Source organism: Micromys minutus (assembly GCF_963924665.1).
Source record: "Micromys minutus genome assembly, chromosome: 7".
NCBI lineage: Eukaryota > Metazoa > Chordata > Mammalia > Rodentia > Muridae > Micromys > Micromys minutus.
In genome coordinates, this window is record NC_137976.1 from 21,669,934 (window position 1) to 21,695,293 (window position 25,360).

General features: G+C 35.3%; 1 protein-coding gene across 1 annotated transcript in view; it reads left to right on the plus strand.

The window, feature by feature from the left end:
- The window catches only part of ROBO2 (roundabout guidance receptor 2), a gene marked incomplete at both ends in the record, with an annotated part of 484,272 nt that overhangs the window by 352,119 nt on the left and 106,793 nt on the right, over positions 1 to 25,360 (plus strand). The window contains 2 exons of the mRNA XM_080919232.1: positions 1,943 to 2,081; positions 21,295 to 21,422. Of these exons, the coding sequence (XP_080775358.1) occupies positions 1,943 to 2,081; positions 21,295 to 21,422 (267 nt within the window). The remainder of the gene's footprint in view (positions 1 to 1,942; positions 2,082 to 21,294; positions 21,423 to 25,360) is intronic.

Here is a 25,360-nt window from a genome sequence, read left to right on the forward strand (position 1 = left end):
AGACATGATGCCTCAAATTGGGTTAAAGACTGGTGCCTAGATGTATAGAATAGAATAACTGTAGTGAGTAATTTCAGGATTATCCTTGAGTCTGCATGTTCTAAACATGCACATTTTCCCATTCTCCCACACATTTGTTCATGTGAACACACACACACACACACAAACCCCAAAATGGAAAAAGAAAAAAATTATTAAATTAATCCTTCCAACTTGTTCATTGGCTCTGTGGTTTAGGCAGAACCTTTTATTGATAGTTAATTCTGCCTACATTGTACTCTTTGGAAGCAAAACATAATTTTCTGGTTTGGATTGTTTGCAAATTCTACATGACAAACTTTCTATGATAACAAGTTGGTGAGATGGCTCAGTAGTCCAGAAGTCTGGTTGCTCTTCCAGAGAACCAGGGTTTGATTTTCATCAAGCAAAGGGTAGCTCACAACCATCTGTGTGTACCTGGAGTCTCAGGATATCTGATGCTTTCTTCTGATGCCTTCACAGATACTACACACATGATATACTGACATATAATCAGTCAGAACACCTGTACTCATAAAGCATAATAATAAAATTAAAATAAAGAAAGAAAACTTTCATGATAAAACTCTATCTCCCTTTTCTTATCACTTTGAAGTTGCAGAATATAAATTCTGGAATATTTGTAGCTCTTTGGCAATACCTAGTGTCTAATTCTCTATGATTCTTTGTAGAACCATAATGTTCTCAGCCTTCTAAATTCCCAAAATTGTTGAATTCATTGAGAAAAAAAAAATCCCTTGCCATTTTATAATTGTTTTCTGAATATTAATCCTGATGTCAATAAAAAAATTACATATTTACAACCTGAGTTCCTAGTGTTATTTTAAGTGATTTGGTTTCAGATAAAGGATTCCTGCTATATGTGTTTCTTACTACATGACATTATATTCATAATTCTAAACTGGAAGAGTAAAACTGAAGTCTTAAAAGGCTAACCATGGCCATATGGCCAGATTCACTTTGTCAACTCCCCTGGAACTCACTTGTCTTTCATGACCTAGTTTACTTTCTCCTTCAAAAAGTACCAAACTTGAACTTAGTATCTGATACTGAAGCTGTAAAGTTCGTAAAATTTAAGAGGTACATTTTCTAGTGGCTGCCCTTTATCTAAAAAGATGCTGGACAAGGGACGTAATTGCTCAGGAGGGCAGTGGCTATACTGGTTTTGTCTCACTTATCTCTTTGATTGTATGACCTCTGTAATTAAGAATACTTTTCCTCATATAGAAAAGTGCTGGAATATGGTTCAAAGTGTAGAATTCAAGGACTAGAACACTAAAGAATAATACTGAAAAAAACGAAAAAAAAAATGTATGTATGATAGTAAATAATTAGTAAAACAAAAACAGCATATTCTAAAAATGTTCAATACCCTTCAATACATGAATTAAAATATTGATGAATACATTGGGTCTTTCTAAGGCAGTATATCGAGTGGAGGATGCTGGAGAGTATTTTTGTAAGTGTAGTATTATTCTGGAATGCCTCTGACAATTCCATCATTAGTATTTATTACCTTTTATTTTTATCAGCTTTACCTTTTACTTTTTCTGCTCTGAATAACAATAATAGAACAATGATTTTAAACTCCTTGTTTGCAATTTATTTGTTTTGTATTTCTATGATTAGTTTTACCGATTTTGACTCAGGAGTTTACTGTATATAAATGTATTTTTTCTGGGAGACTATACAGTCTAATAAAGAAACCGTATTCATTGTTAGGTTCAAAAATGTCCCTCTGTTTAATTGTATTTGATGAATAAAGGCTTATCTGTTATAGGTGAGTTAGGTCTGTGTGTCTTAGGCATAAACTATGTATCTGTTGATATTTTTTGATTATACACAAATCACTTATATCTCATCTAATTTGACTATATTTTTTTTTCTTTTTTAATTCCCAAAGAACGACCCACATTTCTCAGGAGGCCAATTAACCAGGTGGTGCTAGAAGAAGAAGCTGTAGAATTCCGCTGCCAGGTCCAAGGAGATCCCCAGCCAACGGTCAGGTGGAAAAAGGATGATGCAGACTTGCCAAGAGGAAGGTAAGCCTATCATGTGGAAAATTCACGAATATTCATAGTTCCATTGTCAAAAACCCACATATTTTGGATAGCTTCACACATGTGGTTTTTATTTTTTATTTTTTGCTTCTTATGTACTGTGAGCATTTCATAGTCTTTCTAATATATGATATCCCTCAGTGGAAATCCACATTAATGTTTGATTCCCCTCCCTTCTTTTTTTCTCTCTCTCTTTCTCATTTCCAATGACCACTCAGCCTTGAGATAATATCTTTCTTGGGTCTACTTGTATGTTTGCTAGTGACTCCCTGAATTGATAGCCACACATGCACAACTGGTCCTTATTGTAGGCCTTTTTTGTTTAATCTGAAATGCCTTTCTTGAATGCCCAGAGTATCTATAACGAAAGGCTGTTGAGTATAGATGGCCAAAGGGACGTACATAAAACAGAGATTAACAAGCAGATGCTCATTAAGTAGATGGCCTCCCAGGAGGGTTGTCCTCAGCAAATTCCTGGCACTCACCCTGTTTTCTTCAGAGAATATTTCTCCATTACTTTCATTTTTCTTTTATTTTACCATTCACAATCTCTCCACTACAACGTTTCCAAAATATCCAAAAGTGCCTATCATCTTATAAAAATAATTTGTGTTTTCTAAATTTTTCGGTTTAAACTTTTTCTAAATGAGTGTGGTAGACCAAGTCTTCATCCCAGAAATAGGAAGTCAGAGGCAAAAATCAATCAATACCTTTATATTTGTTATCAAACAAACCTTTCAGATTTTCTACTTCTTGTAAAGCAATAGTTCTGTTTCAATTTCCCCTGTCCTCTCCTTCCTCCTACCCATGGACAGAACAGCTGGCACACCTCCTACTATCATTATCTGCGTAAAACTGTACAATCTGTAATTTATCAAGTGTTTCCTTCCAGAGATACATGTTCCTTCATCAGATTAAAGTCAGACATGCATTCACAGATGTCAGCCTGTACTACATCATGAGTCCCAAGACAGAAAGAACTACATAGTGAGACTCCCAAAACAAAACAATACAGAAACAAACAAACAAAAACAAAAGCAAGTAAAAAAAGAACAGAAAAGAAATTGCTGAGAATATAAAGATTTTGCAGTTTTAAAAATTGAGTTTAAATTTGGGGATACTTGACTTTATGGGTTGCCTGTATAACTGGAGCCTGTATAATTGTCATTCACTTAACAAAATATTTGTCTCACCAAGGGAAAAAGTTGCAATGGTTAAATACAGGATAAACATTATTTAGATTTAGTCAGTTTTCATTATTGTCTTTTTCTCTTCAGGAGACCAGTCCAAGATATATATTCAATTTGAAATTGTAGGCTTTCTGGTTTGGTTGAAATGTTTCCTAATCATCTCTGGTGTTTGACAGAGCCAGGGTGCTTTGGAGTATTACTAGTCTGGTATTCTAGAAGAGGATTATTGGTCAGATATGACACAGAATAGCCAAGCCTGGATTTGCATGCTGTTTCACATGAGTGTATAGACTGGGTATGTGACATTTTACAAAGAAAGCCATAGAGGTGACTTGCATCTCCTCACATCCTATCAGAGGCTCATGAGTCAAGTAACCATTTATTGAGAGAGTACTTAGGTACATCCTAAATCCCTAGTCTTTAAATGCATGATAGACATATACCTCTATGCCTGCTTTAGTCTTCTTAATCTTGGTTAAAAATTTCATTTTAACTTTGTATGTCAACTTTATATTTTTAATTTATTCTTTTGTTTTCATATATGTGTACCATAATTGTCAAGTAAAATTAAGTTGAGATAAAAATATATACTAGAAACTTGTGACACGGTACTGAATTTTTAATGTACCTATACTTTAGAACAGAATACAATTAAATATATTTGAATGAAATAGAACTAAAATATTATTTAGTACTCATTTTATTTTCTGAATTATTTCATGTAAAATGATAAATATGATGTCTTCACCTTGTTCACTATTATCCATGAGGCATTTACTTCAAAGTTCATGCAAATCATGAAACAAAAAATCAAACTGTACCATATAAATTACATTTATGAGATAAGAGAAACCTCTCACTACACTGTTTTCAAAATGTTGCATAGTTTTGGTCCCTAGCATATTGCTACCAGGATTATTCTCTACATTATTTGTTTAAATAGCTAAATATTTTTAATTCATTTGACAACTGGAAGTATAAGCTTTAAACCGTTGTGTTGGAGAGTCTCAACATGCAAATTAATGTTAATTATTTTTCTTGGATATTTTAAATATTTACATTTCAGAAGTTATCCCCTTTCCTGTTTTCTCTTCTCCCCCTCCCTCTACTTCTATGAGGATGCTTTCCCTTCAATCCACCCACTCCCAGTTCACCACCCTGTCATTATTTTACATGGGGATAACAAGCCTTCATTAGACCATGGGCTTCTCCTTCTATTGATGCCAGACAATGACATCCTCTGCTACATATGCAGCTGGGGCCTCAGGTCCTTCCATGTGTACTCTTTGGTTCATCTTTTAGTCCCTGGGAGCTCTGGGGGGTCTGGTTGGTTGATATTGTTGTTCTTCCTATGGGATTGCAAATCCCTTCAGCTCTTTCAGTCTTTTTTCTAACTCCCTTTTTGGGGACCCTGTTCACAGTTCAATGGTTGGCTGTGAGCATCCTCATCTGTATCAGTAAGGCTCTGGCAGAGCCTCTCAGGAGACATCCTTATCAGGCTCCTTTCAGCAAGCACTTCTTGGCATCAACAAGAGTAAATGGGTTTGGTCGCTGCAAAAGGAATGATTCACCAGCTAAGGCAGTCTCTGGATGGCCTTTCCTTCAGTCTCTGGTCCACTCGTTGTCCCTGTATTTTCTTTAAACAGGAGGTATTCTAGGTTAAAGTTTTGAGAAGGGTGGGTAGCCTTTTCTCACACCCAGGGGCCTTGCCTAACCTCTGAATATAGTCTCTACAGGTTTTCCCTTCCCTTTCTTGGGCATTTCAGCTAATCTCATTTCTGTTGGTTCCTGAGAACCTCTTGCTTTCCTGGCATCTGGGACTGGCTGGTGGCTACCCCCACTTTCCATCCTTCATTGCTACAAACCTCTGTTCAAATTCCTCCTGACCCTCTATATATTATTTCAGTCTTCTCTTATACATGATCCTGACACCCTTTCCCCTTTTCCCCCTCCTCTCTTTCTCCCAAGTCCCTCCCAAGCTCACTTCCCAGCAAGCATTTTGTTCCCCCTTCTAAGAACAACTGAAGCATCTTCATTTTGGTCTTCTTTTTTCTTGGGCTTCATATAGTCTTTTAACTGTATCTTGGGTATTCCGAGCTTTGGGGCTAATGTACACTTATCAGTGAGTGCATACCATGTGTTTTCTTTTGTAACTGGGTTACATCACTCAGGATGATATTTTTTTAGTTTATCAATTTGCCTAAGAATTTCATGAAGGTATTGTTCTTAATAGCTGAGTAGTACCCCATTGTGTAAATGTAAATGTACCACAATTTCTGTATCATTCTCTGCTGAAGGGTTCTTTCCAGCCTCTGGCTATTATAAATAAGGCTGCTATGAACATGGTGGAGCATGTGTCCTTGTTAGATGTTGGAAACTCTTTTAGGTATATGCCTAGGAGTGGAATAGCTGGGTCCTCAGCACTATGTCCAATTTCTTGAGAGAATGCTAGACTGATTTCCAGAGTGGTTATACCAGCTTACAACCCTACCAACCATGGAGGAGAGTTCTTTCTATCTTGATGAAAATCAGGCACTTTTTCTTTCCTTTTTAGACTCAAGTGACATTTTAAGGAACCTCATTCAGCCTTGATTTGTGCATATTAACATAACATTTACTTTACCAGGAAAGGCAGACAGACCACTCTTCTTGGGATAGGATAGCGGTGACACTTTTCACCAAACCACAAGTTAAGTCAATAACATTGATTCCATTACATTTTTAGCCCTGAGACAGGGAGATGACCATTGTTCTTACATAAGTAATTGATGACATTTATCTGTCTTAGTGTTTAATAAAATCTGAATAGAGTTTTGTCATTGTTCAGGCTTAAAACACTGATAGTAAGCAGGGCAGGGCAGCTGCCTAGTCTGTAATTACAGTCAAGTCATATGTGACTGTTTGTCTTTTGGAGGCAAAGAAAGCTTTTCAATTTTTGTTTTAGTAGATGAAATGCTGTGATAGTTACTTAACCCGTTAACTCGAAGAAGCTATCTGTGCCCAATCTTTCGTTGAGCAGAGATGAGTTGAGGAATAAGGGGGTATTTTTGCCTTAGTTTTGTTCATCCTAGGAATATTATTTTTATAACAATAACAGCATGCTATTTTTTATTTTTTAAAACTTTAGCATCCTAAGTTTTTTTCTAAAAATAACTTTAAGGATATTAACAACACATTTTTGCTGAGTTTAAATGCTATGGTTTTGTTTTTGTTTTGTTTTGTTTTTGTTTTTTACAACTGGGGTATTTTATGGAGGTAGGAAACTTAGAAAGTCTAATAATAATTCTATGCCCAAATAAGAAATATTACTAAATGTGATTGTTCTCAAAATAAATTGAGTCAAGATAAAAAGAAAAGGTATTTTACATTGTGTCTGTCTGGCAGAGTATAGTAATTTCTTGTAGAAACATCTAAAGAAACTAGTTTATAACTAACTCTCAGAAAGAAAGATCTCAAATGCTTTTTGGTGACTTTAAAAATTTTGTTTTTATAATAAAGTCACAGGAAATGTGAGATGAAAGAATAGAACAGTGTGGAGCTCGAGAGATGGATTAGTGATTGTTTTTCCAGAAGATTTAAGTTCAGTGACCTACACTACTACCTGTAACTCCAGCTTCAAGGGCTCTGAGAGGTTGCTCTGGCTTCCACAGGGTCTCTCTCTCTCTCTCTCTCTCTCTCTCTCTCTCTCTCTCTATCTATCTATCTATCTCCTCTCTCTCTCATACATAAATACACAGTCATTAACAGCAGTATTAAAAACAGAGGGTCTTAGAGGTAAAAAACGAAGGGAAGAACTTCAGAGTATGAAATTAATAATTTCTAATAACACATTTGCACCTGTGGAATTCAAACAGAAGCATCAATTTGTTAAAAGCTCCCAGTTCTCATCACCAGTTTGCAAAAGTAATTCTTTAAAGCAAAGTGCAAGTACCATTTTCTCATTTGTTGAATTGTAGTTAATGCAACAAGGCAGTATGGGTAAGCCATTTACATATGCATTTACTGAATGCATCAAAGTCGAAAGGCTGAGGGAGAAGTCTTTTTTTTCCCAGCACTGCATGTTTGTGTCAGCTGACACAAGCCACTGTGCTTCTTAGTGGTCTTTGAAGATCAAGTGACTTATTATATGTTTTCACAAGTATTTTATGTGATAGAAGTTGCTTGATGTTCTAACGAAGAGGGCAGCATCCGATTCTGTGTCATTTTACACCGTAAAATGAAGAGATTATCAAAAGAGTACATCAAAAATCTATATGTGCCTGAGTCTATCAAAACATTCTGAGCTAACATAAAGGGGGAAATATTACTTGCTATGTGCAAAGAAATAAGAGAAAAATTCGCTAGCATTTACTACAATGTTCTATTGAATCTAACAGTAGGATGGAGACCATTTTATTTTTTTAGAAAAAAGCATTTTAGAACTTGTGTAAACAGAAGGGACATTATACTAATATGATCTCATATCTAAACATTAAAGCATCATAAGTGAAACATTTAGTATCTCTCATCATTGTATGATTTCTACCATGACACCATGACTTAGCTTCACACCTTTTTTGTCACTTTTATTTATTTTGTTTCCTAAACTGGTTCTAACGTGAGACTAGCCTCCTCCATAAGGTTCTATAGTAGAATAGAATGTCCACAATAGCTTTTCTGTGCTGGATTTTAAAAAAAGGAATAAAATATGCCATTTACATTATTATGTATGCCTGCCACTTCTAAATGCAGATGATCGCTTCGCTTCCATATAGTGTAGGTAATTCATGAATATTTCATAAAACAGAAAGGGTCCTACAGAATAAGCATTTTAAGATATATAGTGAAAAATTCTATCAATTTCCTTCAGCCCACTGACAAGTCCCTTTTCTCAAGTCTATTTTAAGTGAAATTTTTTTTCTAGAATTCTCAGTTCTGTGGAATATGTGATTCACAGGAATACATGATTCTTTCAGAACAGAAAGTGAATAGAAGCACTTATAACTCTCTTTTCGGGCAATTTTGAACAAAGTGGCTCTTAACAGTTAGCCCTGGAAGAAATGTTCCTGTATTAATTGTCTGGGAGCTCTATTGTTTGGAGCCTGTGGGGCTGGGAAGCAGAGACCTGAACAGGTGCTAGCTACCCTGCTGAGGAGGTCTGCCTTCCTCATGTTCAGTGGGCACCTCAAGATCATTCGGTGATTTGTGCTCCTGATAAATAACCACTTTGATTAAATCGGCTGGTGGAGATTGGTCAATTAAGACAATTTTAGAACAAAAAAAAAAAAAAAAAAAAAAAAAAAAAAAAAAAAAAAAGAAAGGGAATACTAAGAACATGGAGAAAACAATGTAAACAAACCATTGTCCAAAAAACATCTGCCTCCAGAAGCCAATGAACAAGGAAAGGTGGCAGACAAAATTGTCTTTTGTATTAAAGAAGTATTTTGCCCATTTCATTCTGGGGAAAGTCATACAAACTGCAAGGAAACTTATTGTGGGATTTTTTATTTTTGTATAAATGCCAGCATCATCATACACATGCAGTCTATTGTCCAGGTTATTGGTTGGGAGGTCTTGTTCTGGCTTTAATTGACTATCTCTTAGCATCTACTTCTACCTTCTAAATAAGATGTTTGAGAAATTTCTTTAGCAAAAAAAATAAAGGTGACATTGGAGAGCTATTGGAACTCTGTGTTTTACATCCAGAAGATGCAGAACAGGAGTATGATGTAGTTAGTCATTACCCTCTGCTTTGCCATGTTCTAACTGAAAGATTATAAAATAATGTAATTATTCCTAAGCACTGCAAACAGCACACAGTGGATGCATCCAGAAGGTTCTCTTAGAAGCATTTATGTAGTTTGGCAGGAAATGACCAATGATGACAGATAAGGGACGTTCAACCTGTGTATGTGATCATTTCACATTTTTTTTCATCTGGCAAAAATATCTATAGAAATACTAAGTGTAAGTTTACAGATACCACCTTTTCGATGAATTTATATAGATTTGTTGATAAATATTGCTACCTAGTCTGCCAGCGCTGAAGATCTATACCTGCTTTTTCTATCTCTGGGTTATTGTACGTTTTCCAGTACTGTGTCCCAACCCAAGGGCCCTCAGATGTTTGGGGTTTAAATTAGGATCACCATATTTCACGAATTCTACTGGACTTCTTTTTCTCTTTTGTTTTTAATGCTTGTAATGAGGATGATGGCACTCGGTATCCGGTGCCATCAATGCTACTAAAAGATTCCTTCTTACAACAATGCTGTCATATTAACGAACAGTGTCACAGCATAATATGACTCTCACTAGAGAGATACAGGAATGCATACTTAACATAATTAAGTTTCCAACATTATACATGCATACTAGTGACATAAAATAACTTTAGAATCTTTCCAACATACATTGATATTCTGAACTAGTTTTCCTAATTTTTGAATTAATAATTGTTTAAAGCCTCAAGTGATTTAAAATTTTATATTGTTTGTATCATAAGAAAGTTAGTACTCTACTGTATAGACATTTTATATGGTGATACAGTTGAGGTAATATTTAAATCAATTTTTTAAACTAAACATAAATATCTGGCTACACGGAAATTTAAATTTGGAATAGTGCACATAATTTTCTTGGGAACCCAAGCCTGATAATGTTTTTACATCCTAGATTAATTTGGAACTTTCATTGTTGCCAGGATGGAACTTTTTCCTGTGTTTTCACCAAATAGGTGCTGATAGTTACTGTCAACATACACTAATTGCCATTGAGAGGGAGATGGAGATTCCCAGTCCTGCGGGCATACTGGCCCATCTGTTGAGAATCTCAGCATAGGAACAATGCTGGAACTGGCTCTCAGTTTCTGCTTTGGCCAGTCATCAACTCCCAAGCTGGAGCATACTCAGGATACAAAGTTCACCTAAGTCAAGAGAAGCTCTGAAGCCCATGAACTGGCAGCTCTTCGGCTTTGGCTGTGTGGGCTGAGCCAAGACTAGGTGCCAGTTCTCACAGCAAAAGGATCTGTCTGAGTACCACCTGTCACTGGCATGTGGGTATCACTCATCATGAGAGCCACAGTAGGTGTGCTTCTGCCATCAATGTGTGACACACCAGAGCTTTCTGAATGACTGACATGGGGAAGGGGAGGGACAGGGCTAGGACTCCAGCCAAGACTAGAAAATGACTGAGGTTCATCAGCATATATTCAATACTCTTAGTGAATTGTGTTCCTCTGGCATTTTCTTAACTGAAAGGACACTGTAGACTTAAAATTTTAAAACATAGGCAACTTATGGCTAACGTCCTTTTAGTGGCTCGTAATATCCTTACAGCTCCTCTTTTTTAATTGTTTTTATTGGTTATTCTCTGTATTTACATTTCAAATGTTATCCCCTTTCCTTCCACTCCCGTTCCCCCCTTCCCCCTCCTCTTGTTTCCATGAGGGTGCTCCCTCTCCCAATCACCCTCTCCACCACAGTGCCTTGGCATTCTCCTACATTGGGAAAATACAACTTCACAGGACCAAATGCCTCTTCTTCCACCATTGATACCAGACAATGCTATCCTGTGCTACATATGCAACTGGAGCCATAGGTCTCTCCATGTGTGCTCAGTGGTTGGTGTTTTAGTCCCTGGGGGTTCTGGAAGGTTTGGTTGGTTGATAATATTATTCTTCCCATGGAGTTGCAAACCCTTTAAGCTCCTTCAGTCCTTAATATGTACTTTTTACTTATTTAAGTTATCATTTTGAATATTTTGAAATATAACATGATTCTGAAATGTAGATTTTTGGGAGATGATAATTTGTAATAATTCATATTGCCATTATGAAAAATTCACAAATAATAAAAGCAACAATCTCTTTAAGTATGCAAGTTGAGAGTGATATTTTCTCTGATATATTTAAATGTGTAAATCGCTTAATGCTTTGGTAAAAGCAAAAAAACAGTTGGGGAAGTGGGAAGGTACATTTTTCTTCAAAACAAAAACAAAAAACTGAAAAATTAATAGATGAGTATGGGAAAATTAAGTTACTTGTATGTATAGAATCTAATGACTACTAGTACATATGTCTTCTATACAATATTCTAAATTTTTATGTATTTTTAGACAATTTATATGGCTCCTATGTCCACACACTTAACCAGCATCTAGAAGTGTTGATGCTCTTCCATTTCTTATTTGGACTTGAATAATAGAAAGACGAAATTTAGTACCTGCTTACCTTTATGTATACAGTTTTTCATAGAGTCACAATATACTATAGGTAAGAAAGCATTCACTGGATATAATTTTGATACCACAATAATTACACAACATCAATATTTGATAAACATGTATTTTAAAGTGGTCCTTTGCACACTTGAGAATAATTTTATCCTTTTTAATGTTTGTTGTTCCCAATTTGTTTCATGAAATAGACAATAGATAAAAGCAGATAAATTACAATTAACGATCAGGTGTCAAAAGAATAGTTGCTAAAGGAATCACAAAAGCCAAAAAGACCTGAACGTGGAAAAGAAGAGACCTTTTTGAATATTGAGAGTTTACACTTTATCTTTTCATTTCCACCACACAACTTAATACTCAGTACACATCTGCATTCATTAAAAGAATTCTTTGACATTTTCTTGATGACGCTTACTGAAAACCACCCACAGTGAACTGCATCTTGATCTACTCTTATTTATGTTGTGTATCTGAGTGCCATCTTTGTGTTTAACAGAGAAGCCCAGAGGCTACTGGATTAATTATATTTCTTGTGAATGTGACAAAATGGTAGACCAAAGGAAACCTCAAGATGGAGGTGATTATTTTGGCTCACAGCTTGAGGATCTGGCTGATCATGGTGGAAAGTCCCAGCCAGAGGAGAGTCCGTCAGCTAATCGCGTTACACTTCCGGTCTGGAAGGTGAAAGATGCATTCGGACACTCAGATCATGTCTGCCTTTTTATACAGTCCGGGATAGCAACTCATGGTTCGGTGCTTGCCACATGTAAACAGGGCTTACAATTAAACTAATAGGGAAGGCTCCTCACGGAGATACCCAGAGGTTGCTTTACTTAGTCATTCTAAGTCCAGTCATTTAACAGTCGCAAGTAATCATCATAACTTCCGGTCTCGCCGTTTTTAACCGTGTAGTGGTAAGTTATGCTCAATTTGCTTGAGTGGCAACCAGTCGCTTAAGTAATGAGGAAAAAAGGTAGCAAATGGATGCTGTTTTGCCATATTTGGTGAGATGATTCCTGACTCACAGAAGTTAAAATACAAAAAGTATACATTTTACAGTAGTATTAGTTAATATTTACAGTCGCTTCAAAACAAAGTCATTTATTTATCTTTCAGACATACTTCAAGCAACAAGTAAACGTTGCAGTCCATGTTTTGCAAATGAAAAATGGAGGTGCAACTTTAATTAGCAGTAAGAGAGGTAACGTAGTAAGAATGCAGAGTCAACAGTTCCAAAGCTCTTTCACTGCACATGCAGTCATTTTTATAATGGAACATGCATTTTAAAAGTAAAAAAGAAAAAAAAAATTCCTACTAATTAAAACTAAAAGTGTTTGAGAACCCATGGTTTTGCAGAATTAATGTTTCCAACAACCTTGAAAAAGAAAGACCCTGAAGCTTCCAGATACAAAAACTATGCTCAAGGTTGCACAACCAACATGTGGCATAGTTGAAAAGGTCCCGTTATCTCTGGTGAGAAAAGCTTGTACTCATTTCCCACTTGATAAGTGGAATAATGTACATCCCATAGTTTTCTCAACAGCTGTTTATGTTCCTTCTTTTTGGCCTTCACCTATTCATAAAAGAAAATTAAGGCTGAACTCATTACTATCTTTTTTCTCTATCTGCCTTATTAACTTGAATGTATGCATTTGAAATCACAAGTATCCTAACCTATGAATGATAGGTGATATTTAGATATATATTAAAATGCTGCAGTTTCTCACTTGAGGGCAACTTGTTTCTTTCACTCCTCAGTAGATATTTTATAATGCTTTAGAATAAACTTTCATTGACTTTGGTGGGTAGGAGCCAAGCATGCTTCTAAAGCTTCCAAAGGGGTAAACAAAGCTAAAATTAAGTATTAGTACTTAAGCTAAGGAAACCTTAGGTAATGGGAAATATAAAATCAGCATTGATCAAATTATATCATTTAAATATTTGTTTTATTTTGTGGTTTTTATTTTGTGTTTGAGGCTGAGTGTCCAAAAATTGAGTAGGCTGACCTCTATCTTATTGTGAAGGTGAGGGTAGCATTTAATTCTTAACTCATTTGTTGAACTGACTGTAATTCAAGTTAGTATAGTTCAAACATAGTGGAGTTTATATCACTTGAGGTGAGCATTTAATGTTATGTTGAGATTTAGCATAAACACATTGTTATTTAAGATAGGAAGATACTTTGGCTCACTAACACTATGAAATAAATGCACTTTTGCCTATTTTATTTTTTCTTAACTGAAGTTTTTTAATGTTTTGAGATTAGGCATGACTGCTATATTTACACAATACCTTTCCTTGTCTTGATAACTTCTTCCCACATAACTTCCCACACCCTTTCAAATTCATGATATCGTTATTATTGTTCATATATACATTCACATATATTTGCACAATCATGTGCATATAACTCACTGAGTTCGTTTAGCGTTGCTCATATGTACATGTGATTAAGGTTTACCACTCATGATTGAATATATTATTAAGGATTCTTGCCCCTAGATAAATGTAATTTTCTATCTCTCAATAGCAATTACTTCATTTAGGGGTGGGACTTTGTGCAATTTCTACCATTCCTATTGGCTCATCAGCAGATACTCTCATGGTTCATGTCTTGTTTGCATAGCCATATTATTAATATTTCATGGGTGCAGCCTCCCTTTCATGTCTAGAAAACACTATGTCATATTATAGTAGGTACTTTGCCTCATTGATGCTATGAAATTAATGTACTTTGAATATTTTGTGGAAAACATTTCTTTCTTCATTTGTTCTTTGCTCAGTTAACAAAGCTACTCAAGAGAACCCTAACTAGATACAGGTCACAACCTCCATTGTCAATCAGATCTGCCATGCCACCAGTTATTTTATACAACTAGTGATCAGAAGTGCCCCGCCCTCTTTAGAATGTCTTAAATTTCCAAATATTTCATAATTGCATTTTATGAAGGACATTTGTAGGACAAAAGAAAAACATTTAGGGAATGTTTCTGGTTTTCCAGAGCAATGCTCAGACTAAACACACCCATCTACCCAAACACCCATATACCCATTCACCCATACGCCCATACATTCATATACACCCATACACCCATACACCCATACATTGATACACCCATACACGCATACACCCATACGCCCATACACTCATAAACCCATACACCCATACACGCACACTGTGGTACCTTCCTGTAGCTCATCTGTGTGCAGGAGGAAAGCTGACAACAGAGCTCTCTCTGTGCATCCCATCGCAGACTGCAAACATGGAGCCTGCACAGGAAAAATGATTGGTTAAGTGTGAAATTAATACCTAAGATCCGATTCTAAAAGGTTTTAGACTTGAGGTTAATTTCTTGCCAAATATCTTACTGAGAAACCCCCAATGTTCCAAATATGATATTAAAAATTCTAGTCTTATTGTAAAATCAAATTATCTTGAAAGAACTTAAGCCAATTGGATAATTATTTCTAAATGAAATGATAATTGAACCTGCTTCTACAACTTTGTTTCAACATGCTTTCCTGGTTGTGAAATATTTGTCATTTTTTTTTTTTACTGTAAAATTTCAATAGCCCTATGAAATGGGCACTATTAACGACTGTATTAATTATCTTAGAGAAGAGGAAAATCTACAGCCATTTAGAAACCTGGGTAACATAAGCTTCAGTACAATCAAATTATGCTTTGTTCTCCTTTGTTAATTTATTTATGTTTGAAAGGACAGAATTTCATTAAAAGATATCGGGTTTAGTTTATTGCATCAGAAACTAGGGTTGTCTGGAATATCGGGGGTGGCCTACAAGTTTCTTCTCCACCCCTACACCAGAAAGCCAGCCATCAAGAAAGAGAAAGGCCTTCTTTAGGATGTTAAAAATAAATCTCTGGGGACATGAGAGAGGGATTAGTTGTACAGACAAGGACTAAAGTTGTTTAGATACCAGAGGACACTTTTTCTTGAGGTGATGATGCATCTTTTAGAGGAGGTGAAAAGTAAAAGCAAGATACTGAGGGGACAGGGACAGGGGAGGACTGCAGGCTGTGCATTAGCAGTTAACCACCAACCCACACTGAAAATGGAGCCTGGAAGAGTCTGCAATGTCTGCCATTAGATTAGAAAATGGAAAAGCAGGACCCAGAATGAAACCACAGAGCACAGGGATTAAGATGCCCAGGAGGGGTCCTGGGATTAGCTCAGTGAGGAGCACTTCCCTAGCTGCCATGTCAGCTTCAGCAGAGGAAACAAATGTTTAGAGAGGGAGTCCTTGATTAGGGTGACCACATAGTTAGGCCATGTGGAATAGTTCCAGCTGTGTGTGTGTGTGTGTGTGTGTGTGTGTAAGAGAGAGAGACAGAGAGAGACAGAGAGAGACAGAGAGAGAGAGAGAGAGAGAGAGAGAGAGGGAGGGCGGGAAGGAGGAAGAGACACAGAGACACACAGAGAGAATATAAAGAAACTATGTATATTGTAAGAGGTCAAAACCCCGGACAGTTGTGCAATGCCTGCTCTACTTGACCTTGTCATATTGTGAGCCAAAGTCTGCACTTTGTCAGAGAGTCAACTGTAGTTTCTCAATATGAATGATTTAAATACTTCGCCTTGTTCCTTGCTTGTTTTCTCACAGTTTGTTCGCTGGAGAATGCCTTGTTTCTCCCAGCTGTGCTAAGGGAAAAATACTATTAGAGTCCTTCCTTCTCTAAGAACAAGGACAGGGATCCTTCATACACTGTCTTCAGGTGTGCACATACACCTTTTGTGAAGATAAATTTAGAATTAAGGAACCAGTGAGAGTTTAAGAAGAACTAACAATAAAGTCATAATACATGCTAATAAAAGTAATTTGACTTTTCTCTCTTCTTTCCCCTTCTCTTTTCTCCAATTACTTATCCACCTATCTGTCTATCTATCTATCTATCTATCTATTTATCTATCTATCTATCTATCTATCTATCAATAAATTATCTATTTGTCTGTCTGTCTATCTATCATGTCATTAATTGTATGATATTTATCATTTTAATGTGAGTAGCATATTTTGTTGGGTTACTTTTCTAGAAATTCATTGTGGCTTGTTTATCAAATGAATAACAAGATTCACCCATCCAAATTCTAAACAAAGTATGCATAATAATTGCAGATTCAATGACCAGGACATCCTTCAGCCTTGCATGAAGTGTCATAATCTTTGGCCACCAAATAGAATCTCTATATTGTCATATGATATGTGCAATTGCCTTTGAATGTGATACACCATGAGTATTACAGATTAAGAATTGCACATGATTTAGGTTATTATAAGTACTTTCAGGATTTTAATAGGTTGAATCTTATACATGAAAAAAGTTTTGTCTAAGAATCTATGAACACCAATAGCATCTTAGGTAAATTAATCAATCTCTTTATTTTTTCAAAATTAAAATGGGTTAACTTTTTTCTGGAAAGGGAGAATTTGTTTGCTTAGAAGAAAATAAACAGTATTTGTGAGTGAACAAGCTCTAGTTCCTTGTATACAGACAAAAAGTGTTCTCCTGTCGATTGCTTCAGCTCCAGTCTTTAATTTTCAATGGCTGTGTCCTATGTTTATGGCATGTGTACTGTAGAGAGACATGCACGGGAGTGAGTACTAATACCAGTTAATAACTCCATGAAATTAATAAAGGGTTTATTTAATGAAAATCCTTGTGTTGAAATCAAGGCAATAGACCATTAGCTCATTTGATTATTTTTAATACACATAGACCCATAGTAAAATCTCATTGAATGTAGAAGTCCTATAAGAACAAACTTTCAGAAATCACTCCAAAATGCATAGGTGTATTTTTAGCTCTTTGGTTCCCAAGAAATATAATTTAAAAAAATTTTCCAAGTTTCCTAATTTTAAAAAATAAAGAAAAATAAATGGACTTGACTTGAAAGAGATTCATACTGACCTTGCAAAAAAACAGAGTTTAGTTCTCAACATCCACATAGGGTAGCTTACAGTTGTCTGTAACTCCAATTCCAAGAGCATAGGACACCACTGGCATTCTTAGTCACCAGAACTCACAATACTTGGAAACATAGAAATTTTCATACAATGTAAAATAACAGACTTTTTAAAAAGAACATTATTTTCTTTCATAAACTCTTTGATAGTTCAATGCATATTTTTATGATTGGCTTTCATGACTTCTAGTAAAGCAGAATGACCCTAAATATTTTAAGTGTTAATGCAAATACTTGTCCTGAAAATTCAGCCAGAAATATTAGAACACATTATAAATAATTTTTAAAAACTTAAAACTTTGAGTAAATAAATTTCCTTCCAAGAAAACAGATGGTTTTGAGTTGTGATTTACCTTTCATGAAGTCTTGGGGAATCTTTGTATAATTCAAAGAAGGTGAGGAGAGACACGGGATTTCAATATATAACAATTCCAGATTATTCAAAATAATAGTTTACCTTTCCTTTATTTGTCTTCTTCAATTTTATACCCACCATGGAAAGCTTGAAGCCCCTATTTTAATATATTTGTGAGTGGCAAGACCAGGATAACTTTTTATCATAAGGGTCTAATATGTTTTGAAAAGTACATACTAAGAATAGAAATAAATTAGATATGATACAATTCAAGAATTGACTGATATTTTCATTTTAATTTGATTTATAGCAATTCTTTCTACTATGTATGATTACATGCTTCTCACTGAGAAGGCAATATAATAAATTTCCTTTAAAAAGTGGGAAATAATATTTAGAATGTATTACTTAGTTTCCTAAACTAATTAATAGCAACATTTCTCTCTTGAGACTTTTTTTTTAGTATTATACATCAAATATCAAAACATGAACAGTACCTTCAATACACACTATTGTTTTAAATACCAAAACAAAATCACTTTGTTTTGTTTTTATTTAACTTAACAGATAATAATAATTTTGTAATGGTTTTGATACACTTAAATTTCCTTTGCTTTTTTTTTTTTAAACCACCTTTCCTACTTGGAGAAAGAATAATGCAGTAAGACCAAGCTTCAGTGGCTACTTTGTCACAGCAGGTCACCGATCAATCTGAATTCATGGTACAGTGACGAGAGTGCATGTTGTCCAGGGGCCAAATATGATTGGGTTGTATTGCTCAGTAGTGGTTCATATCAGAAGAAATAAGGTACCCATGGTAGCAACTGACAGACTAGCATACTACCACTGTCATTAATCAAACCTGGCAACAATGGCTACCTTCATAAAAGTCTAAATCAGGCAGATTTCACAATGAAAGGTGTCACACATGCAGTCAAACTCCCTCATCAGAAATACTTTTCATTTGTTTTATTTTCTGTTTTTAAATTAAACAGGGCAAACTACTATACTCTACAAACATGTAAGATTTTATTGTGCTACCAATTAGTGGTTTTGTACCAACACATACTCTACTCGTTTATAATTTATTGTAGACTAATTAAAGTTTAAAAACAAACCTAAGTATCTTTGACTTATAAGAGAAATGTCATAGGTTGACCAATTATTATGAAGCTCTTAAAGTTATGATTGTTTAGAGAATATGGATACCGTTCGTTTTGAAAGATTCCAAAATCCTGACACAGAACAGTTGATACAAAACATTTATATTTACCCAAAAGCATGTGTGCAAAACAGCAAACATCACACCGAAAGGCGCACTCTGTTGCTAAATAGAAATGTTGGCTCTGTGTGTTTCCTTGTGCTGTCCTTGACCCCTCCTGGCTCCCTCAATTCATCCTCCCATTCTTCCACACAACTCCCAGAGATCCACGTAATGCTTGGCTGTGGGTCTCTGCATCTGTTTCTATTCACTGTTGGATGGAGTCTCTCAGAAGACAGTTGTGTTAGACTTCTGTCTGCACGCATAGCAGAGTACCATTAATAGTTTCAGGGCTTGGCTCTCTCCCATGGGATGGGTCTCAACTTGGACCAGACATTGGTTGGGCATCTCCTCATTCTATTCTCCATCTTTATCCTTGCACAACTTGTAGGCAGGGTACATTTTAAGTCAAAGGTTTAGTGGAAGTCCTGCCTGACCATACCAGCCTCAATATATAACCTCCATCACCCCCACCACACAGCTATGAGTCTCAGCTAGGAACTGTTTGGTTGTACATTAACAGAAGACCTTCACATGGAATGAAGGCAAGGCAATCTGATCACTGGTGTGCACACAATCTATTGATTGCTGTCGTCTGGCTCTGGGTATAATGTGACCAGTTCTCTCACCTACTGCCTCTGTGACTGCCTTGCTGTGAAGGACTGTAATCTGGAATTTTGAGTCAAAATAATCTCTATGTGTTGTTGTTGCCACTAAGTAAATGTTTGATAGAAAGCATAACTAATGTTTTTCTGCACATGAAATTATCTCAGATGAATGATTCTGCTTAGTTATATAGGAGACAGCTACTTCTGAGATTATAATTATCTGTATTTACATTAATTTTTAATTTGTTATATAATATTATATATTGTATCTGCAACTCTATATTGTTGCTATTTTGTGCTTTCTAGCTTAGAATTTATCTTAAACTGTAAAAATAAGCTGCCTTAATAAGTATAGAAAATTCCCAACCTTGAAGACACTCCTTTTCATATAGCATTCATATTAGCAGGAATAAACGGCATTAATTGTATAACTCAAGTTCTTCAAATGTATCATAAATAGCTAACATGAATTATAATTTCCTCCCACTGCATTATTTTTACATATTTAAAAGCTGTAGTTGGCATTCATTGTGTTGAAGCAGACATTCTTCTTAAAATGATTTTTTGTCAATGGCAAAATTCATACATGAAGAATTTAAATACTTTGCCCACCACTAGAAACACAAGGAATGGCCCTGTTGTGAAAATGTGACAATACATTTCTAAGTCTGTGCTGTATGTCACTTGTATAAACTTTAGAGGTTCTATGATTAATAGCATGAAGAGAGCATTTGATGAAACAGGAAGATGTCCCCTTTCTGAAAACAGACTACAATGAAAACTCTAAAACACTAAGAATTTCTAAGTAGCACAGAATCATTAATATGTGTCTATGTTTCAAGAGGGGGTCATTGTATTTCTTTTTGGTGTAGCCATGCAAGGTTTTAAATATGGATAGGAATAAGGGTTTCCTGAGGCTTAAACCAAAATAAATAGAAATTTAAGGGAAATAAGAAAACAGAGAAATCCATGCAAGACTAAAAGGTAGAGGAATTTGAGAGTTCCAAGCATGACTGGTAGACAGACACTGGGTTAGCCATGCCATGGTCTATAAATTAGAACTATCACATAGACACAGCAGTTCCTTGTTGTCATTTTTCTTGTTGTGTTGTTGTTTTCAAACTGGACTATCAGTTTATCAACTTTATCAATACAGAACAAATATTTCTTGTTTTAATTTATTTTAAGGTTTCACATTAAAATGCCTAAAAGTAGTTCATATTAAACACCGTATTATTAACTTTCTAAGTAATAAAATACATCTGACCTAACACAGAAATGAATAGTATTTTTTCTTATTAGTGGACAGTCACGAAGGATGGAACAAATTTGACAGTTTGCCTTTAATTGTTTCAAAGACTAAAAATCTGTACACATGTAACAGAGATGGGTAGCTGACATGCAACTAGTAGTCAGTTATAAAATTATCTTATTAGTAATAACTTTTCTATAAATGAGTATAATTTTGTTGATCAATGGATGTCTGTGTAAAACACAGTCATAAAAAGATAAAGATTCCTCCATATATGTCATTATGTATGTGACTGATGCTATTTGATAATGGTGGCTTCTATCCCACACAGGTACGATATCAAAGATGACTATACCCTGAGAATTAAAAAGGCCATGAGTACAGATGAAGGTACCTATGTGTGTATTGCTGAGAATCGGGTGGGAAAAGTGGAAGCCTCTGCTACCCTCACTGTCCGAGGTAAGAGACTTAAAGAGTCAAAGAAAATTGAGCCAGAGTTTAATATTAGTTGGTAAGTCCATGTCTGCTCAAAATAGTAGGAGCTGCTGGAGAAGATGGCACTTATCTGTATCCTACACACCGGATACAGCCACAAAAGGATCACGAATGTGAAGCCAGCCTGGTCTATATAAGCAAGCCTGCTCCAGAGCAAAGGGATATATTATATTGTTTTATTATAGTAAATATGTGTTTTGTCTTCCAAATCATTATATTGCTTAAATGATTTATCTTTCATTTCTTTTATTCTTTTTTTCTTCCTTTTTATGGAATCCATAAAACAAGTTCCAAATGCACTAACCAGATCTTAACTAGTGTTCAGTTTACCACAATTAGTATAAAACAAACTAATTGTGACAGTTCTCAGTTCACCTAGCTAAACAGTCCAGCACATCTGATGAATGTTACACATGAGTACCTTTCCTCCCAGAGGTGAGAGTTATGTATCCAGATAGAAATAGCAAAATTGCCTTAGAATTGGGGCCAAACTGCTTACCAATGGAAAGTTTACATTTCTTTAAGCATGCCAGATTGAATTTGGGAATACAAAGTATCCATCCTCTGAGCACATGCATTTGCAGATGCCTGTTTTCAAGCTGTCTTTTCAACTTGTCTTTCTTTGGCCTTATGATTGCTAGGGAGGATTTAAGCCTTTGTCAGTTTCACTCTATGATATTCACTTACTCCAGGTGCTACTGACACCAATGGCACCATTGGAGACTTGATGAACCTCCCTTACATAGCAGGATGGAAGAAACCTTGTACATGACAATAACTTTTATTTTGTTAATTCCAATAATTTTTTGAAGGTCAGAGTTTAGTAGTAGCTTCCTAAGATCTCTAGTCATCATCTAAATATATCAAGTTGTCTATGAACTCTTGTCTCTGAATTTTTGACAATTGGTGATATTAAACGGTATCCCATTTGTCTCTAGGGCTGTGTGGTGACAAGTCAGTAAATGACAGAACCTAACCATCAGTCAGATGCAGCTACCCATCTAACAGACAGAGCAAGTATATTAGCAAGATAAAGAGAACTGGCTAGAGCATTGGTTTTATCTTCCTAATGCTGCAACCCTTTAATACAGGACTTCATGTTGTGGTGACCCCCAACAATAAAATTATTTTGTTGCTAGTACATAACCGTAATTTTGCCATTGTATGAATTGTAAATATTCTCTAGAGATCTACAGATTGACAAACACTCATCTATTGTCATACTACTGATCAACCACTCTCTCCAAACATGGAGCAATATAAAAGAAAAAATACTGGCCTCCTCACATTGGTAAAATTATTTTGCAAAGGTATGACCAACTGATGGTCAATGAGCCCAGACAGGGGAGACCTCATCTGGTACACTTCAGTCTCATTCATTCTTACCTGTTCTGCCTTTTTTCTTGTAGTATACTGACAATACCCAACATTTGTCCTTATTTAAAACAAGGAGATCCCTCTAAAATTAGTGGTGGGTAGGCTATCATGAACCAGTAGGGGTTGTTTAACTGTTTTTGTTTGGAGAAGAAACAGATTTCCCTTTACACTTGAGTGCTTAGACCAAAGAAACTTGTAATGATCTGTTGGTTTCCAGAACATCCCATACTAACTGACCTCCTAATTCACTGACCATGTTATGTTCAGCTGCACATTTACTACATTGTGTTCTTTATGCACATGCAATAAATGTATAAAACTGATAGAGAGCATTGTTTTGTAAGGTGAGATATATATTAAGATCAGCAAACCTTGAATGGCTCCTTCTCTGATTTGTAGCATGTAAATCAATGAGAGTGCTTTTTCCTCAGAGGCACGGATATGTCATTCTTTGAAGACTATAACTTCAAAATCATGGCTAAATAATAATAATACATCTCCATAGACCCAGTTAATATTCAGTAAATTATTATTTAAAACACGTTATGCCATTAAGACCAGCAGCTGGGACATCTCACACTACAAGGCTAATGGGGGTAAAATCATGACTTTTATTTTCTCCTCTGATTCCTAATGCACATAAATGAAGTATTCAACCTCTCACTAGGGTGCTTCATTAGAATGAGGTCAACTGACCCACGAGGCCATGTCCATTTTAATCCATTTAACGCTGTAATGTGGTACAGTTTAATTTGCTGGTTTTGAAAACACTTACCTGCTGATTTTCACCATGAACTGTTGGTATGGAACAAGGGCAGGCAGTTTTATTGTCATGTTTATACCCAAGTTATACCGATATATGAATGCTAATCCATTGGGGAAGCTCTAAGAGCTTTTATAATCAACACTTGAAACCAAAGTTCCCACTAGTTTATTTTGTTTGATTGATTAACTTCACGGTAACAAGCACAGTTATCAGATGAGGTTTATCACCAAGTAGACCATTGTCTTGAGGAACACAGTTTTTAAAAGAGAATTAGGAAAAGAATGTTAATTTGTAATTATCAAATCAAAGAATGTAAGTAATTTGTAAATGGTTCTTGAATATGATGTTAAAACAGCAGCTTCAAAGATGCAAGCAGTTTTCCTCATTTGTCAGTTTCTTCCTTAGCTTGCTATGAGAAGTATCTCATTGGACGACATTTCCTGAGGCAGTGAAGGAAAAAAAATTAGAATTAGTGTAAAGTGCACGTACAATATATTACTTATTTTAAGATGAGTCCTTACTATAGTTTTTCTTCTTTTTCCTTCATATCACAATCTTAGAAGACAATATCTCTTAGGAGAATATATTTGAAAACCAATTCTATTTTGCAGTTAAATTAGGAATTCCAAAATTGCTTTCCTTCTCCTATGGATACTGGCACAGCTAAGAGAGGATTTTAATGAGGGTTAAGGACAAAATTTTGATGTCTGTTTGATGTCATTTCTTGGTTACTTGTCTCAGGCCTTTCTGTGCATCCTTTTCCAAACAGGAAAATGATGGCTCATCAGACCCTTTCTCAATGCCTTCATATAACAAACATATCATAAAAAATATATGCCAGTGTCCTACTTATATTTCCTAATTATTATTTTCTAACTGTACAAATGGTAATAATAAAAAAGCTATCATATATATATATATATATATATATATATATATATATATATATATATACTAATATTTTCAGAAATTGCACAAATACAGAATTGTAATGGACATGTTGATCAGTTAGATAGCCATAAGGCATAAAGCTAATGTATTTATCAAATCAAGCCCCAAAACCAGCATCAACAAGATATATTCCCACCAGAAATTCACTATTATTTATTCGGGTTATTTACATTGGAATATGGTTCAATGGCCTATTGGATGAAAACATTTGTATTTTAATTGTGTCTTTATATACTTAAATTTTATAAATATATGTTTCTCATGTATACAAGGATCATGCGTTTCCTAATGCATATTTTTTACTTTCATATGGAATGGTTGTTTATTCACGCTATTTTGAAATTTTCTAAAAGAAAATATTAACCTTTTAACTGGTCTTAAAATTGCAGTAATTAAGAGAAAGGGCAGCCTTTTATTATGGATGTTAGTAATTCAAAGTTATGGTATCATAACAAAAAATGATATATTAGCTGAAGCATCTGTTTGAAGTCATGCTCAGTGAAAGAATGAGCGTGTCGGTCTCTGCTTCGTCACCTGTGCCAGAAGATTGAATAGAATCAACAGCAGTTAGCGAGCTCATTGGGATCCAATGGCATGTCTCAACCTATTTGTTACATTTGTTACATTTCAATGGATGGAAAGCAAAGAGGTCCAAAATTATTGCCTTCTAAAAGTTGTTTCAAGTACTTGTTTTTACTTCATGAAATGGTTCTGACAAGCAATGCCTGGAATCCAATTGCTATGTTTTTAAAATGATGTTTGCTACATATTGAATGGTTGTATTAGACTCTTCTTAACTTTGGGATAG